The sequence below is a fragment of the Eriocheir sinensis genome, chromosome 30 (assembly GCF_024679095.1).
Source record: "Eriocheir sinensis breed Jianghai 21 chromosome 30, ASM2467909v1, whole genome shotgun sequence".
In the NCBI taxonomy this organism is placed as follows: domain Eukaryota; kingdom Metazoa; phylum Arthropoda; class Malacostraca; order Decapoda; family Varunidae; genus Eriocheir; species Eriocheir sinensis.
In genome coordinates this window covers 2,519,926-2,538,307 of record NC_066538.1, presented here as the reverse complement: position 1 = coordinate 2,538,307, position 18,382 = coordinate 2,519,926, and the positions used below count along the sequence as shown (strand labels likewise).

At 40.8% G+C, this 18,382-nt stretch overlaps 1 protein-coding gene and 2 long non-coding RNA genes across 5 annotated transcripts in view; 1 reads left to right on the top strand and 2 right to left on the bottom strand.

The window, feature by feature from the left end:
- LOC127005450 (uncharacterized) overlaps positions 1–17,293 on the bottom strand; it is a 77,746-nt gene extending 60,453 nt beyond the window's left edge. The window contains exons 1-2 of one of the 3 annotated variants that reach the window (XR_007758550.1): positions 17,167–17,293; positions 12,673–12,946 (exon numbers count right to left, since the gene is read on the bottom strand). This is a non-coding gene — a long non-coding RNA (uncharacterized LOC127005450). Of the gene's footprint in view, positions 1–12,672; positions 13,616–14,323; positions 15,012–17,166 lie in introns of those variants that run through there. The other 2 variants (XR_007758549.1, XR_007758548.1) reach the window with 2 other exon arrangements.
- LOC127005447 (organic solute transporter subunit alpha-like) overlaps positions 2,963–18,382 on the top strand; it is a 17,110-nt gene continuing 1,690 nt past the window's right edge. Inside the window, exons 1-8 of the mRNA XM_050874336.1 lie at positions 2,963–3,173; positions 4,101–4,185; positions 12,057–12,208; positions 15,117–15,190; positions 15,953–16,096; positions 17,189–17,300; positions 17,978–18,103; positions 18,221–18,350. Coding sequence (XP_050730293.1) covers positions 3,147–3,173; positions 4,101–4,185; positions 12,057–12,208; positions 15,117–15,190; positions 15,953–16,096; positions 17,189–17,300; positions 17,978–18,103; positions 18,221–18,350 — 850 coding nt within the window. The 5' untranslated portion in view covers positions 2,963–3,146. The remainder of the gene's footprint in view (positions 3,174–4,100; positions 4,186–12,056; positions 12,209–15,116; positions 15,191–15,952; positions 16,097–17,188; positions 17,301–17,977; positions 18,104–18,220; positions 18,351–18,382) is intronic.
- Positions 5,832–7,181, bottom strand: LOC127005453 (uncharacterized). The gene is made up of 3 exons (XR_007758554.1): positions 6,790–7,181; positions 6,550–6,639; positions 5,832–6,429 (listed from the first exon to the last, which is right to left on the bottom strand). It is a non-coding gene; the product is annotated as an uncharacterized LOC127005453 (long non-coding RNA).

Here is an 18,382-nt window from a genome sequence, read left to right as displayed (position 1 = left end):
AAATGCACAGCTAATCACTTGGTCTATACTTATCAATCAGGGTCGGCAAGCAGGGACAGGCTAAGACAGAATCACTTAAGGTCTTCTCTCTCTAGCCGTCCCGAAATGTTTAAGAATATGGACTTAAACGTTTAAATAGCAGCTCTTTACTTTGCAACGTTGATACTGGAAGAGCCGTGTTAAAGAGCCCACATATCTATCCAGCTTAAAGGGTCACTAACAGAGTACAGAAGCGTCCCTGTTGTTTTGATGTTGCTTATTTCTCGCTGACCTGGTAACACAATGGGGCCAGGTCTTAGGAGCAAAGGCAGAGTACTGATTGTAGATGCAGAACGGTAAACACACAAACATATGCACACTCAGAGGGTCATAAACACTCTCAGGGACACACACACACACACACACACACACACACACACACACACACAGAGCTATAGAGGTGCATTCATGACTCTATAGACGAAATTAGGTTAAAAATGGATTTGGAAGAGAAACAACACGAGACTCAAATCCTACACACACACACACACACACACACACACACACACACACACACACACACACACACACACAGGGTGCACTAATGTATTCTGCGGTGCTGTATGCAGATGAGAAGTGATACGCAGCCTTGATAGGGAAGAAGTTGAAAGAACAATAATAGCAACTTGTTTTCGTTGTTGTTAAACTGATTGTTGTTGCTAAGTCCCCCCCCCCCTCCCCCCCTTGTTACCTATTTCGGCTCCGAAGAAAACGGAACGTGTAAATAATAATAATAATAATAATAATAATAATAATAATAATAATAATAATAATGATAAAAATAATAATAATAATAATGATAATAATGAGGTTTTTGTACTAATTAGCTTTGTTTTATTGTATACCTGAGAGAGAGAGAGAGAGAGAGAGAGAGAGAGAGAGAAAGTCAACCATACACAGAAGGAGAGATTGTGTATGTTAATGTAGATGTGTGTGTGTGTAGGTATGTGCGTAAATACTTAAGGGCCCATAATCAACACACACACACACACACACACACACACACACACACAGGATGACGTCAAGACACCAGCAGGTAACAACAGAGGTACACACACACACACACACACACACACACACACACACACCTGGAATACACAATCATCACCTGTACATCGCCCTTTGCACCTAAATTGCTCCTTAAAGGAACGCCCGCCAATACTCCCTTACTCTCTCCCTCACTCCTTTACGCTCGCTACCTCCCTTTCTCCTCTCCCTTCTTCTCTTACTCCTTCTCTCCCTATTTCCTGTGCTCTATCTTTCTCTCTCACTCCTCCCCTCCCTTTTTCTCTCTCTCTCTCTCTTTGTCTCTCTCTCTCTCTCTCTCTCTCTCTCTCTCTCTCTCTCTCTCTCTCTCTCTCTCTCTCTCTCTCTCTCTTCTTGATTATCTTCCTTTTTTACTTTTCACTTTCCTCCTAACTTCCTTTTTTCTTCATTTCTTTCTTATTCTCTTCCTTGATTCCTTTATTTCTTCCTTGATTCCTTTATTTTCTTCCTCGTTATCTCCCTCCACTCCTTTGTTCATTTCCTTCACTTCCTTCCCCTCAGTTATTCACATTTTCGCTTCCTGCTTCCTTCCAATTCCTTTTTCTTTCATTCCACCTTCTCTCTCTCTCTCTCTCTCTCAATTATTCACATCTTTCCTTCCTTCAGTCTTTTCACTTGACACAAAAACGTTCAAAAAAGGAAACAGCGAATGGCAAAGAGCAAAAAAAAAAAATGAATAAAAACAATAACAGCCTGTCCTCAATTACGAAAGGCTGTGTGTGTGTGTGTGTGTGTGTGTGTGTGTGTGTGTGTGTGTGTGTGTGTGTGTGTGTGTGTGTGTGTGTGTTATTTGTTTTCGTCCTTGACCGTCTGGTAACCAAGGATTGAAAAGAACACACACACACACACACACACACACACACACACACACACACACACACACCCTTCATGCACAAGCAAAACCATTTACAACCTCCCTTTCTTCCCTCCTTCCTCCCTTTCTTTCCCTTCCTGCCTTCCATTCCTCCACCCCTTCCCTTCCTCTCTTACACCCCTTCCCTCCCTCCATTCCCTTCCAGCCTCCCCTTCCTTCCATCTCTCCCTTACTCCCATTCCCTTCCTCCTTTTCTTCCCTTTCTTCCTTCCTTCCACCTTTCCCTTCCAACCCTTTCCTTCCTTACAACCACTACTTCCCTTCCACACTTCCCCTTCCCCTTTCCTTCCACCCCATCCCTGCATGCTGATTGGCCCTTCCAGTCATGAGCTGTGTTATCATGTTATAATTATCGTACACAGAACATTGCATCTATAAGTTACAGATCCAAAAACTGTCGTACACGAACAAATAACGATATCCAATTGAAGTTATCGTTAAAAACTGTTAATTATCGATGTTCTGTGGGATAGTTATGCGTCAGAAACCGAAAAAATATATAGATGAGTACGATAATGTGGTAACAACGACCTGGTATCGAACTGGTTATCTGTTTCAAGAGGTGAGTATCAAGACACTTCTCCACCCGAAATTGGCCCTTTTTCTGGGGGGGTTCTCGTCGTTTTCTTTTGTTTTTACACGACCAGTGACTAGCGAGGGTTTCTGATGTTGCTGTTATTAATGTTTTGTTTTTTAAAGCAAAGGAAAACAGGAACAAAAAGACCCTCTTGACGCTTCTCCAACAAAGGAAAACAAAACGAGAGGTCAAAAGGTTAATTGTTGTTGTTGTTGTTGCTGAAATTGTTGTTGAAATTGTTGTTGTTGTTGTTGTTGTTGTTGTTGTTGTTGTCCCCTTACGCTGCTTCCCTTACTGTTGAAACAATAACACCGGTCACATGAAATTAGGAAAAGAGGGCGGGGCTTAACCTATGACGCAAGCATGACGTCACACACAGAGGGCCAAAAGGGGTAGGGGGGTGAGCGAGAAGGTGATGCTGGTGATGCGGGTTGGTCAGTGTCGCGGGAGAAGTGAGAGAGTGATGTGTTGACGTTACTATTCTCTCCGTTTCTCTCCCTCTCTCTCACTCTCTCTACCTCGCATCCTCCGGCTCTGTCTCTCGCTCTCTCTCTCTATAGTGTTGTTTTGTTATATAGAGTGTAAAGTAAGAGATTAAAGATACTCAAGATGGAGGATACAACGTCGACACCCTTGGTAAGACAATAAGTGTGCTTTCTTAATGTATTTGAAGTTTTGTGAAAGATAAGTTAGTTTGGCTTAAATAATTGATTACTTCCGTTTTCTTTATGTAGGAGATTGGTCCCCACGCCCCGTTTTTCATGGTTTTATCCTCAGTTCTATTCATGTTGTATTTTTAATGTAGTTGAAGTTTTATGAAAGATAAGTTAGTTTCCCTTATAAAGTCCGATTGGTTCCGTTTTCTTTCGCCTACAAGTTTGTCCGGCACCCCGTTTTTCATTGTTTTTTCTCCATTTCCGTCCATATGACCGGTTTTTCTTCGTTATTTCACCTGGATGCGCTAGATTACAAGTGAATATATAAGTGAAGGATAACGGGAGGCGGGCAGCGAGGTGGACAAGCGAAGGACACTCACAAGGAAATGTCAAGAGAGTTTAGTTGTGAAAGAGAGCGAGAAAGTTCACGGCCACTCGGAGATGCCGTGAATACCTCCATCACTTGCGAAAATACCCCACTTTTGATTTGAACTCCTTTATTATTATTATTATTATTAGATGTAGTTGTAGGAGTAGTAGTAGTAGTAGTAGTAGTAGTAATAGTAGTAGTAGTAGTAGTAGTAGTAGTAGTAGTAGAGTAGTTGGTGGTTGGATGGTTTATTGTCACTAATACTGTTGCTTCTACTCCCACTCATCCTCCTCCTTCTCCTCTCCACCTTCTCCTCTCCTGCTCCTCCTCCTCTTCTCCTACTCCTTCTCATCCTCCTCCTCCTCCTCCTCCTACTACTATTACTACTACTGCTACTACATTCTTCTCAACACGGATAGGGAGTCAATCAATCCAACAATCAATCAATTCTTCTTCCACTTTCTCCCTTTACATCTTTCATTACTATTGTTATCATTATACCTGTTTTTCTTGTTACTATTATCATTATTATTGCAGGAGGCCGATAACGCTATTGAAAACGAGGGGCCAATTTACTCCTGCGAACGGGGTTACTTTCCCACAGAGCCGGAGTACCATGAGGGTAAGTAGCAGTGTGGTGATGATGATCTGTATGGCTGTGATGCGAGAGACAGGTAGAGGAAGACAGATTGACAGATAGAAAGTGAGAGACGAGGAGAGTCAGTTAAGTATAGTTGGCAAGTAGTAGTGTGGTGGTGATGATCTGTATGGATGTCATGCGAGAGGTAGGAAGAGGTAGACAGATTGACAGAGATAGAAAGTGAGAGACGAGGAGAGTCAATTAAGTATAGTTGGGAGCACTTTTTTTTTACAGCAAAGGAGACGGCTCAAGGACAACAAAAAGAGTGCAGAAAAAAAAGCCCGCTACTTACCGCTCCCATAATAGACAAAAGTAAAGAGTGGCCAAAAGAGAGGTCAATTTCGGGTGGAGAGGTGTCCTGATACACTCTTCTTGAAGGATACACTATAGTTACTCCTAGCCCCAGTGCTCATCTCCGTAACACTGGCCCTTGAGTCTATGATGCATAAGAACCCATCACCCCAGGGACGCAAGGCCAGTGTGACATCCGGGTTACTACAGGTGTTCCCACAGGTGTTCCCAGGTACCCATTTGTTGATCATCCCATAAAGAAAGGATGAACAGCTGGGTGGGCGTACACGATGACAGCCCAGGCCGGGATTCGAACCCAGTCCCACAGATTTGAAGTTTGGCACGTTAACCACTGCACCAAGGAAACCCGATGGAGAGATAAGAGTTGTTTATGCTATTATGTTTGCCTAGTTTAATTGTTTGTGTATGTATGAATGTATGTATATGACTGCCTTATGTATGTAGGTATATGCGTAGATGTAAATGAAGGATGTGTGCGAGAGTGTAGCCTGCATACATAAGGCAGTGTGTATACGTGAGGATATGCAGGTGTGTGTGTGTGTGTGTGTGTGTGTGTGAGAGAGAGAGAGAGAGAGAGAGAGAGAGAGACGAAGGAAGAGAAAACTTGAACACTAACAGAAACAAAAACTAAGAAACCGAAAAGTTCGAAAGGGAGGATGAACTCATCTCTAACACACACACACACACACACACACACACACACACACACACACACACACACACACACAAAAACACGCCCCCCCTCCCACCCCACACACGCATACTCACCTCCCTCCTCCACACACCAATAAATAACCAACACACACAAGCACACAGAAACAAACATCACCGATCAACCAAGGCATCCATTTTAAACGAGCGATGCCATGCAGACTTTAATCATTCAAGAGGAGGAGGCAGAGGAGGAGGAGGAGGAGGAGGAGGACTAACAGGAGGAGGGGGAAGGAGGTTGGTGAGGTGCAAGCAGAATCCCAAGAGGTGCTCAGCATGCCCCTTCAGTCCCCTTCACTGGTTCATTAAGGCAGGTGTGCACGCAAGGGACAGGTGTGCAATTTTAATGACTCACGCCTAACCTTCTCGTATTCTTTTGCGCGGCTGGTGGAGACGCAAGGAGGGCGGAGACACGGAGTGGAGGATGGATGGAAAGATAGAGGGGAAGGAAGGAAGGAAGGAAAGAAGGAAGGAAGAAAGGAAGGAAGGAAGGAAGGAAGGAAGGAAGGAAGAAAGGAAGGAAGGCTGGAAGGAAGGCTGGAAGGAAAGAAGGAAGAAAGGAAGGAAGGAAGGAAGGAAGGAAGGAAGAAAGGAAGGAAGGAAGGCTGGAAGGAAGGAGGGATGGAAGGAAAGAAGGATAACAAAGACAGAAAGGAAGGAAGGGAGGGAAGGAAGGAAGGAAGAAAGGAAAAGAAAGACGGGTAGAAAGGAATACAGATAGATGTTAAAATAGATTGAGAGAGAGAGAGAGAGAGAGAGAGAGAGAGAGAGAGAGAGAGAGAGAGAGAGAGAGAGAGAGAGAGAGAGAGAGAGAGAGAGAGAGAGAGAGAGAGAGAGAGAGAGAGAGAGAGAGAGAGAGAGAGAGAGAGAGAGAAGGATGACAAATATATACAAAAGACAGAAAGAATGGAAGGAAAGAAGGACAAAATACAGTTATATAGAAAGATAAGAAAGTAACATATCGGTTCAAAAACTTCTCAAACCTTAAAATTTATATATAAAAAAAAGAAAGTGATAAGGTACATGACATCCAATCACATGACGGTAAAATTAAATTGGGAGGGCATACGACATAAGTGCGCGTTGCCTCGGTGTTCATCTCCGTAACAATGACTCTTGGAAGAAAAAAAACTTAAAGATAACCTAACCTAACCTAACCTAACTAACCCAGGCTAGCGTAACCCTCACCTCACCTCACCTCACCTGACTTAACCCTGGCCTAACATTGATACACCTGCAAGGAAAAAAAATATTGAAGATAATCTAACCTAACCTAACCTAACTAACCCAGGCTAGCGTAACCCTCACCTCACCTCATCTCACCTGATTTAACCCTGGCCTAACATTGACACACCTGCAAGGAAAAAAAATATTGAAGATAATCTAACCTAACCTAACCTAACCTAACCTAACCTAACCTAACCTAACCTAACCCAGCCTAGCGTAACCCTCGCCTCACCTCACCTCACCTGACTTAACCCTGGCCTTACATTGACACACCTGCAAGGAAAAAAATATTGAAGATAATCTAACCTAACCTAACCTAACCTAACCTAACCTAACTAACCCAGCCTAGCGTAACCCTCGCCTCACCTCACCTCACCTGACTTAACCCTGGCCTAGCACACTGACACACCTGCAAGAAGGGAAAATAAAAGTGGTCGCGCAGGTAAATGAATACAGGTAACACACGTTTTTTATTTTTGCTTTTGTTTCTGTTTTTTCTTTGCTTACGTCAATGCGTAGACCTAATTATAAACACAAGCCGATTCTTACTAGTTTCTGATGACGTGAATAAAGGAGAAAGTAGAGCTCATCAAAGGTATATCAAGGCCTTGAGGAGGAGGAAGAGGAGAAGGAGGAGGAGGAGGAGGTATGGGAGGAGGAAAACGGCAGACTATTCCAGATTTTTGTTATTATTTGATATTCACACACACACACACACACACACGGATACACACAGTAGTAGTAGTACTAGTAGTAGTAGTAGTAGTAGTAGTAATAGTAGTAGTAGTAGTAGTAGTAGTAATAGTAGTAGTAGTAGTAGTAGTAGTAGTAGTAGTAGTAGTAGTAGTAGTAGTAGTAGTAGTAGTAGTAGTAGTAGTAGTAGTAGTAGTAGTAGTAGTAGTAGTAGTATTAGTAGTAGTAGTAGTAGTAGTAGTAGTAGTAGTAGTAGTAGTAGTAGTAGTAGTAGTTCTCCCTGCTCAGGTCGGCCATCCTATGTCTCAGGGGCACCAGACAATCTGGCCCAAAAGCCACCAACATCTCCAATATGGACTATGAAGCCACAGTGGTGGAGAGTGACATTAGGGTGGGTCGGGAGTGACTTGAGTAGGGAAGGAAAGGGGGATCTAGACGTAATAGATGATAGGTGATTTAGTGTCAGGTAGTATTAGTGATATGGTTGGATGCCACAGTCATTAGCGAACAGAGTTGGGGCTAATGACCTCCAAGCTATGGAGCCCTCCATGATTATGTGTCGGGAAAATAAACATGGGTGGAGGTATCATTTATGTAGTAGTAGTAGTAGTAGTAGTAGAAGTAGTAGTAGAAGTAGTAGTAGTAGTAGTAGTAGTAGTAGTAGTAGTAATAGTAGTAGTAGTAGTAGTAATAGTAGTAGTAGTAGTAGTGGTAGTAGTAGTTTCTTTCCACCTCAGACAAGCGACGAAAGTGAGAAAAAAATCAATAAAAAAGGTGAAATAAATAAAATAGAGAAAAAATCAGTCAAAAGGTCAATTAAATAAAGTAAAGCGAAAAAAAACAATAAAAAAACGTCATATAGGTTAAGTAAAGGGAGAAAAAAAAAGGTCACATAGCTACATTAAAGCAAATAAGAACATAATATAGGCGACATAACAGAGTACACGTGACAGAAGGTGACATTAGCTGGCGTGACCTTTTGGCTTGAGTTGATCCAGCCCCTCCTGACATGCTTCTGCCGATAACACACCCGCGCGCTGGCCTGACCCCGTTCCATACATGTACTATTTTTACAACTTGCTTATACTCTTTTATGGGTCGTGTGTGTTTATTAAAAAAACACTTTCGATTGAAGTGAGAAATAATATGACACTTTTTATTATTTATTATTTAGATGTTTAGACTCCTCATTAGACTCGGTTGACTTACTATATTGAAATGTATATAATGTTTTTACACTTTTCTTATACTTTTTTATGGGTCGTGTGTGTTTATTATAGACACTTTCGAATTAAGTGAGAAATAATACACGACACTTTTCTTATCATCTCTCATTTGCTATTTAGATTTTTAGACTGCACTCATTAGACTCGATTGACTTAGTATATTGAAATGTATATAATGATTTGCCCTTCAGTTTAATGTATTACAGACTAGACAGGATTTTCTATTTATATATATTCACTTATTTATTTCTTTATTTATTCATTTGTTAGCGTATTTTTTTATCTGTTTAATGTCATAAAGAAAACAGAAGCTTGTATATATATTTCTGTATATTTGTCCATCTCTCTTTCTTTTTTTATTTATTTAGTTAGTTAGTTACATATTTAATTATCTAACGCATTCCACACAACAGAGGATATTCAGTTTCCATTTTTTATATTTCCTTAATGTATTTCTGACAACAGAAACTAATTCACTTATCATTTCAATTTATTTAATGCATTCGAGAAGTAGCATTTTTTAAACAATACATTCAATTATTTGATGCATTGTACGGAAAATAAAGCCATATATATTTGGTTAGTTAGTTAGTTAGTTAGTGAGTGAGTCAGTTAGTTAGTTAGTTAGTTAGTTAGTTAGTTAGTTAGAACCAAATAGAAAAAAAATAAGAGAAAAAATATCTACCTGTTAATTTATTTTGTAGAAGCTCAAACAAAAAAAAAATAATGAAAAGTAAAAAACTGAGAAAAATTATCTGTACCTGGTAATTAGTTATTTATTTAGGTATCTATTCATCTATTTAACGTAAATAACAAAGGTATATTCATTCATTAATATTCACTAATCAGCAAGTCACGTGACTCTTTAATTGAGATCACTCATGAAACGCAAACCATTTTTTTTTTTTTTTGTGTGTGTGTGTGTGTTCGTAATTAAATGAACAGACTGAGTTGACGCCTAATTCCAAGTTTTACGGAGTAGACAATTTTTTTTCTCGCTTCTTAAAAATCGTTCAGTTCCTCATTTGATCCGTATAATTACTTAACACGATGCAGGGAAGGTCAGAGTGTTTTTTTTGTTTTTGTTTTTTATTTGGACGCTGATTTGACCTTCCACGAAACTAATTACCAGATGGACAAAAAGGTTTTTTCCCACTACTTTTTTTATTTATTTCTATTTATCTATTCCTTTTTTTTAATACACGATCCAGTGAAGGTCAAAGCACTTTTTTTTCTTTATTTATTTACATTTGGACGCTGATTTGACCTTCCATAAAACTAATCACCGGATAAAGTTTTTTCCATGATTTTTTTTCTCTATTTATTTATTCTTTTTGTTTTAATTTGACGATACATTGAAGCTTTGTTTTCAGCGTTTATCTATTTATTATTTCTGTTTATTTAATTGTTAGATATTCGACCCTTCATAAAACTAATTAACAGGTATTGATAAGGTGTTTTTCTTCACTACTTTTTCATTTATTTTTTGTTTATTATTTTTTTATAGTTTTTTGACCTTCCATTGAACTAATACTATGTACAGATAAGTTTTGCTCGGTTTTTTTTTATTTATTATTTTATTTCTATTTGACTATCTATAAAACGAATGAACATAGATATTTTCTCTATTTCTATTTATTATCTATTTATTTTTCTCACCTATTTGACCTTTCACAAAACTAATTACCAGATACATAGAATCTTTTTTTACACTCATATAATGTACCTCACTTTCCATTTAGCAGCAGGGAGTTAATTTGACTTCATAACTCAAATAGCACTAATTCAAAACATTCTGGATACTTCTATATACTGAGAGAGAGAGAGAGAGAGAGAGAGAGAGAGAGAGAGAGAGAGAGAGAGAGAGAGAGAGAGAGATTTCAACAACTCGATCGTTTTCTAAAAATGGATAAACTTGTTACTACTAGACGAAGATTATTGCACAAGGAGGAGGAGGAGGAGGAGGAGAGTTTAGAATACATATGAAGACGCCAAAAGGAGATGAGCATGAGATCAAGGTTAGGATGGAGAACGTGAGGAGGAGGAGGAGGAGGAAGAGGAGGTCAAGGAGGAGGAGGGGAGGAAGAAGAAGAAAAAAGAAGATGAAAAAGGGACAACAAGAAACGAAACACACACACACACACACACACACACACACACACACACACTTTCACAACTCGATTATTTTGCTCGCTTCTCGGGTGTGTGCGGCGAGAGGCATGTGTAATGTGTGTGTGTGTGTGTGTGTGTGCGTGAGACAGGTGGATGGGTTGCTAATTATCGGTAGGCAGATCATCCACGTGAGGTGTGAATTTGTGTGTGTGTGTGTGTGTGTGTGTGTGTGTGTGTGTGTGTGTGTGTGTGTGTGTGTGTGTGTGTGTGTGTGTGTGTTTCTTTGCATCGCATTACTTTTTTTTAATTTTCCTGTATAAAATTTTCCTCCTTTTATCCTATTCATGATTTTTTTCCACACAACACAAATAAAAAAAAACAAGCATGAAATATAAACAAAACAAGGAGGCAAACAAACAACACAATCCCTCTCACTCTCACCTAAACAATCAACACACAAACAAACACATAATCAAGGGAAGTAGAAAAACAATAACAATTACATATACAATCAATCAACATTCCCTCAGCCTCGTCTTCCCTTTCCCTCCCTTCCTTTCCCTTTCCTTTCCTTCTTCCCTCCTCTCTCTTGTTCAGTATTCTTTCTTCTGGTTACTAAGTACTCCTCCCTCCTCCTCCTCTTCGTCCTCCTCCCTGCTCTTCATTCCTCACCTCTATTTCCACCACCTCTTCCTCCTCCCTCCTCTACGTTCCTTCCTCCCTTTATTTCTTCACTCCCTCCCTCCCTCCCTGACCATTCCTTTCGCTTACAAGTCTTGCAAAATTGGGTTGTTTTTTCGTATTCTGCTTGTTACTATTGGTTCATATGTCCTTCCTCCTCCTCCTCCACCTCCTCCTCCTCCTTCCATTTACGTCATCTATTTCTCCATTTTTCCTTTTAAGCCTTGCTTAAAATTTTTCACACACACACATACGAACACAAGCACACATTCAAATTCGTTTCTCTATGTATGTATGTATGTATGTATGTATCTATCTAACTATCTTCCTTTCTTCAATACTTGATTTTGATTATTTTCTAAGTCTTCTTTCTTCTTTCAGTTCTTCTTTTAATACTTTACATTATTTTCCTCATCCACAATCTCTTAATTCCTTCCTTTTTATTCCCTTCTTCTATCCCTCCCTTCTCCCTTCAGTGACTTGATTAACTTTCCCTGACTCTCTTCCGCTCTCTCTCGCCATCTCTCTTTCTTCATCTCTACCCTATTACATTACATTAGCATCCTTACCACAATACCTTCCTCCCTCTTTTTCCTTTCCTCTATCCCTCCATTTCCTTTTAATAAACTACCAAATTTTCCTTCCTCTCTCTCTCTCTCTCTCTCTCTCTCTCTCTCTCTCTCTCTCTCTCTCTCTCTCTCTCTCTCTAATATATTACATCACACAATTTACTTAAGCCACAAACCATTCCTCCTCTCCAACCCTTCTATCCCACCCTTCCCCTTTAAAATGGCACCTAACTTTCCATTCCTTCCCATCTCCCACTTTCTCCTCCTTCTCTCTCATCCTCTCCCTTCCCAGCCCTAATAACCTCCCCCCCACTCTTCACAGCCCTGGGCATGTACTGGACGGGGATCACGGCGGTGGCCGCCCTCATCACGGCGGTGCTCGTCCTCTTCTACATAGAGCACATCGTTTTCAGCTTCAGGAACACACACTCAGCCTACAGGCGCCACATCAACTGGATAGCATGCTTCTACCCGGTAAGGGGGGCGGGGGGAGGGGAGGGATGATGCATAAGAGTGAGGAGTGAAGGAATGGGGTGGGTAGAGGGGATGGGGGATGGAGAATAAGTAGTCTAGTCTTTCACCAACTTCACTCGGGCGGTCAGCACTATTATTTTAAAGATCTCAATGTGCTCTTCAACATTTGTTTAGTCGTATCTGTCGCAAATTACTCTTCTCTGCGAGGGATTTTTTTTTTCGTTCACTAAAATGAAGAGGGGGGCGATAGGGGCGAAGCAGGTAGGGGGTTTAGAGGGGGGACAAAGCTCTTCCGTTAATCTACTTTTAATTTAACTTATCAGAATAAAAAAAAATCATAATTGTAAACGTTTCATCGTGCGTGCCGCGGCGGTGACTGGCGAGAACTGGCAACTCGAAGTGAAGTCAATGAAAGACTGGAAATTCAACAGGAAAGAAAAAAGAAAACAAGATCAAGTATTTACCTTACGAAATGTGGTCAGGTGGTGGTGGTGGTGGTGATTCACGCGGTGGCGGTGGTGGTGGCAGTAGTGATTTCCGTGGTGGTGGTGGTGATGGCGGGTGGAGGGTCACATTAAGAGCACAGTGGGGGTTCGGCCCATCGCACCCCGCCCTGACATATGTCATGGGCGTGGGTTCGACGGCGTACTTGCGGCAGTCCCCATGTGGCCCCCCGACCCGCTACCGCACACACACACGCACACAGTAACAGTAACGTCACACCCATCTTTTGGCGATCTGTGGAAAAAAGAAATATAACAAATAATGTGAAGTACTGAAAGAAGAAAGACGACTTAGAAAATAATCAAAAGGAAGTATTGAAATAAACACACTTATTTTAACGAACTGTAAGGAAAATTAAAAATGTGAATAGCCTATTAGCAATACATATCACTTTTTTTTTTTTTTAAACGAACTGCGAGAGAAAGAGTGAATGAAAAAGAGAGAATGCAACTGCCAGCACAGCACATTTTTCATCGGTTTCTTTAGTTTCCGGCAAGCTATTCATTACCTCACTGAATACAAAGGAAATACAATAGTCAGTATTACACACAAACAAGATTCATTCATTCCATACCTTTCATTCCAAACCGTTCATACAAGATTCATTTCACTCCATACCTTTCATTCCAAACCGTTCATACAAGATTCATTTCATTCCATACCTTTCATTCCAAACCGTTCATACAAGATTCATTTCATTCCATACCTTTCATTTCATATTAGCGGAGAAGTGTGAAAAAAATATATATTGCAATGTAAATACTAAAAATTGTGCACATTTATGACAAACTGAAAAATATAGAGAAATGTCAATAGTAGGTAATGAAACAATAATACAGAATACAGAATAATAACCAAACCACATTCCAAGAGCCTTTTTTTTTTTCTTATAAACTCCCTTCCCTTCTTTTTCCTTCCCTTCCCATCCCATCTCTCTCCCTTTCCTTTCTTTCCCTTCCCTTCCCTTCTCCTGTCTTCTCCTTCCCTTCCCTTCCCTTCTCCTGTCTTCTCCCTCCCTTTCTTTCCTTTCCTTTTCTTCCCATCCCTTCTCCTGTCTTCTCCATCCCTTCCTTTCCTTCCCTTTTCCTGTCTTCTTCCTCCCTTCCTTTCCTTCCCTTTCCTCTTTTCTTCCCTTTCCTCCCCCACCCTTCCCTTCCCTCCCCTCCCAAGCTAGCCTACTAATCCATTCTTTTATCCCTATTTATTACCTTCTATCCTTCTTCCCATTCACGCTAACTTCCCCTGATATATCTTTAACTCTCTATCTATAACTCTGTCTATCATTAAGTCACTCCAAAGTAATGACAAAGCAAATGAAAGGAATAATATTAATTTTTTTTTTCCATTTTTCGTTTTCGTTTTCTTCTCCAACCACTTTTTCTTTGTTTTCTTCTTATTTTTCCAATGTTTTTCTTTTTCTCTTTCCATCCGCTATTTCTTATTCTTTACTTTCCTTTGATTATTTCTTCCTCTTCTTCTCTACTCCTTACCCTTCCTCCCTTCTCTATCCCATCCTCATTTTTTACCTTTTTCTCCTTTATTAATTACTCTAACCCCACTCATACAGGTAGAATATATACTTAAACACCCAATAATTAATCTCCTACTCACCTGGTTGCTCCCAAATTGATGTTAATGAGGGTAATTCGATTTTGAGCCAGAGGTGAGAAGTGAACACCCTCTCCGCACGAGTTATTAGAGAAAACTGACACCATGAGGGAGGAACTGTGGTCAAATGAGCTTCTTTTTCTAGATTTTTAGTGAATTGAACGTCTTTTTTCCTGACTAAATTGTTTTTTAATGATATAAACGAGGATTGCTATTCGTTTAAAGTAATCCATGTGTTTGTTTTCTTATTAATTAGATTTTTAACAAGACAAAAAATGAAGTCTGATATATATTCGTTATTGTTTTTATTACTCAAACTATAAATCACATGTGTATCTATTTGTTTACATAGTCTAATTTATCTTGTAAGATATATATTCAGTTAACAAACCATCACTGATTAAACAAATTGATAATAGTAGAAATATACCATGACTAAAACCGAATAAAAGTTGTATTAAGATTGAAAGATAAGCAAAAACATAACTAAACATACATACTCAATGAATGATATACCAAATTTATGATTGCTATTACTAGATAAGTAATTTCCGAGAGTATGAAAGATTATTGTAAGATAGAACCGTGCTAGGCTATGAACAATAATATATTCTTTGGTGTGCAACAGTAGTTTAGGCTAGGCTATTCTTTGTTTTTATTTTTTATACTGTATAGAAACAACTGAGATGGAAGTATAGTAATAGTGATAGTAGTAGTAGTAGTAGTAGTAGTAGTAGTAGTAGTTATAATAATAATAATAATGATAATAATAATAATAATAATAATAATGCCCCAGATCGGTGCTCTCATGTCCCTGCTGGCGCTGATCGTTCCCCGGGCATACAGCATCTGCATGGCCGTCAAGATCGTGTAAGTATACATGCATAGCCGCATATATACATACATACATGCATACACAGATATATACACTCGAACATTCATGCATTTTTACATACCTGATTCATACATTCATATACGCAGAAGTCTATTGAGTATTTATCCTTAGCGAACATACATTCATCTTTGACGCCTGTTGCTAGGATCTCCCACCAGGGGATGGCCACGGCAGAAGAGTTTCCATCTCTCTCTATCCAGACCCCCCTCCTTGCCTGCTCAAAGTTTTCCAATGATCTTTCACCCCTTCCCCTGACATACTCCTGCATCCTATCTCTCCATTTCACTGGAGGTCGTCCTCTAACATTCCCTCCCTCTATCTCACTCACATACACCCTCCTGGTCATCTTACATACATACATATATAAATACATACATAGCCTACATACATACATAACCAGCTCATATACACATTCATTCATCTATACACACCAGTCTCATAGGTATACAGTCACGGAATACTAACAAAGATGTACATCATTCACACACACACACACACACACACACACACACACACACACACACACATATCACATACCCAACTAGGCAACTACTTACTAATTAGAAGAAAAACAGAGACAAGAAATAAAAGACAAAGACAGCTTCCGATATTTTTCCTTGAAGTCGTAGGAGGAAGGTGAGGGAGAGCGAGAGAGAGGGAGAAAGAAGGGAGAGAAGAAGGAAGAGAGAACAGAAGGAGGGAGGGAGTTTTTAATATTTCCCTCCTCCCCTTTGCAGGTTCTTCTCCTTGGGCATCAGCCACTTCACGGACCTCACGGTGACAATGTTCGGCTGCGAGAAGGCGATGCTGGCCAAGCTGAAGGACGCCTACTTCACCGTCTGCCCCGGCTTCTGCAGGACCCCGACCCCTCACGTGACCAAGTGGGTGCTAAGGGTCATATTATACAACATTTCGTCGCCCAAGAACACATAATTGACAAGGCTTTCGTAGGAGTTGTGGGCATTTCCAGGAGTAGTTTTATGACCCTGGTGGTAGTTTGACCCTTCTCCTGCACCATGAACCTGAAGAAACACTCATTAGAACCCGACTGACCCCCTCTTTGACCTTTAGAAATACTTGATGTGAGAGGCGAAAGTGTCTTAAAATACCAACCGAAGGCAGGGAAGGGAGGGGGGCTGGGGAGGGTGTAAGGGGGAAGATAATGGTGAGGTTAAGGGATATAAAGGTAAGGGTGGGTTAGGAAAGGGTGTGGGTTAGGGTTTCTCTCTCTCTCTCTCTCTCTCTCTCTCTCTCTCTCTCTCTCTCTCTCTCTCTCTCTCTCTCTCTCTCTCTCTCTCTCTCTCTCTCTCTCTCTCTCTCTCTCTCTCTCTCTCTCACACACACACACACACACACACACACACACACACACACATACTTGCCCCCAGGGAGTTACAGCACCATAGCAAAGGTTACAGCCTCCCCCGCCTCCTCTCTCTCTCTCTCTCTCTCTCTCTCTCTCTCTCTCTCTCTCTCTCTCTCTCTCTCCCTAATCTCTCCTCCTTACCTCCTTTTCCTCTTGCTCTTCCTCCTTCTTCCTCATCCATCTTTCCCCTCACCCAACACCTCCTCCTCCTCCTCCTCCTCCTCTCCCTACTGTTCACCGTTGCCATGGAAACCGCCTTATGTAACTGAACAGCTAGAGGGAATAAGTGGGAGGAAAGGTGGAGGGAAGGTGAGAGAAGGTAATGAAAGGTGTGTGTGTGTGAGAGAGAGAGAGAGAGAGAGAGAGAGAGAGAGAGAGAGAGAGAGAGAAAAGACAACAGAAGATGAAAGTGAGAGAAAGACAGAAAGAGAGTGAAAGGGATATAGAAGATGAGAAAGAGAGATAGAGAAAGAAAAAAAGGACAAGGTGGGAAAGATTGAGAGAGAGAGAGAGAGAAAGGGCAATAGGGGAGAAAAAGAGAGGGAGAGAGAGTCTTACCTATGTTACCTGCCTCACCTTTCTCACCTGTCTCATCTCTTCGCCTCAGGATCCGGCTTCGGGGCCTCAAGTGGATGCTGTGGCAGCTTCCCTACACGCAGACAATCTACTTCTTCTTCGAGATCTACTGGACCAGGGCGGAGAGCGACTCGAGGGGCCTGGTGGGTAGTGGTGGTGGTGTAATGGTTGTTGTTGTATAAGTAGAAGTAGTAGTAGTAGTAGTGGTGGTAGTAGTAGTAGTAGTAGTAGTAGTAGTAGTAGTAGTAGCAGTAGTGGTGGTTGTATTATTATTATTAGTATTAGTATTATTATTATTATTATTATTATTAGTAGTAGTAGTAGTAGTAGTAGTAGTAGTTATTGTTGTTGTGGTAGTAGTAGTAGTAGTAGTAGTAGAAGTAGTAGTAGTTATTGTTGTGGTAGTAGTAGTAGTAGTAGTAGTAATAGCAGTAGTAGGAAAATCTAATTAATACCATCTTAATCTCTCTATATATCTATCTATCTCTCCCTTTTACCTATCATTCTCTCTTATTACCTTGAAATACCTAACCTCTCTTTTTTTTCATTTCTCTATCTCTTTATTTCTCTCTATTTTTCTCTACATATTACCTGGAAATACATAATCACTCTTCTTTTCCTTCCTCTCTCTCTATCTACATTACCTGTAAACACCTACCGTAGCCCAATTAACATCACCTATCTTTCTACCTCTCTCTACTTCTCTATACCTGTAAACACCTGTCGCAGCCTAATTAACAACACTTATCTCTGTACCTCTCTAAACCTTACCTGTCAACACCTGCCCCCACTTAATCACCACCTGACCTTCCATCCACAGGTTAATTTGAGCTATTCCTACCTCGTCCTGGATGTGTTCAACGCCCTCTCCTTCCTCACCGCCACCTACGCCTTCTTCATTCTCTTCAAGCTCGTGGGTGACCAGCTGCGCCCCTTCAATTATAAGGTAAAAGCCCTGTGTTACCTTACCTTACCTTACCTCAGCTTGCCCGCCTACCTGCATCTCTCCCTAGGTGTCAGAAGATTCTCTCATTCCAACTCTCTCCCTTTCTCTCCCCCGCAGCGCAAGGCCTCCACCCTCCTCACTCTCCTCATCGTCCTCAAGGTCCCCGGGCTCATCATCAACATTGTAGGGAACTATGATTTCTTCCCGTGTATCCCGCCCTACATTAGCTCCATGATGTACGGCCACAGTAAGTATCTAGGGTCGTACTAAGTTGGTTGG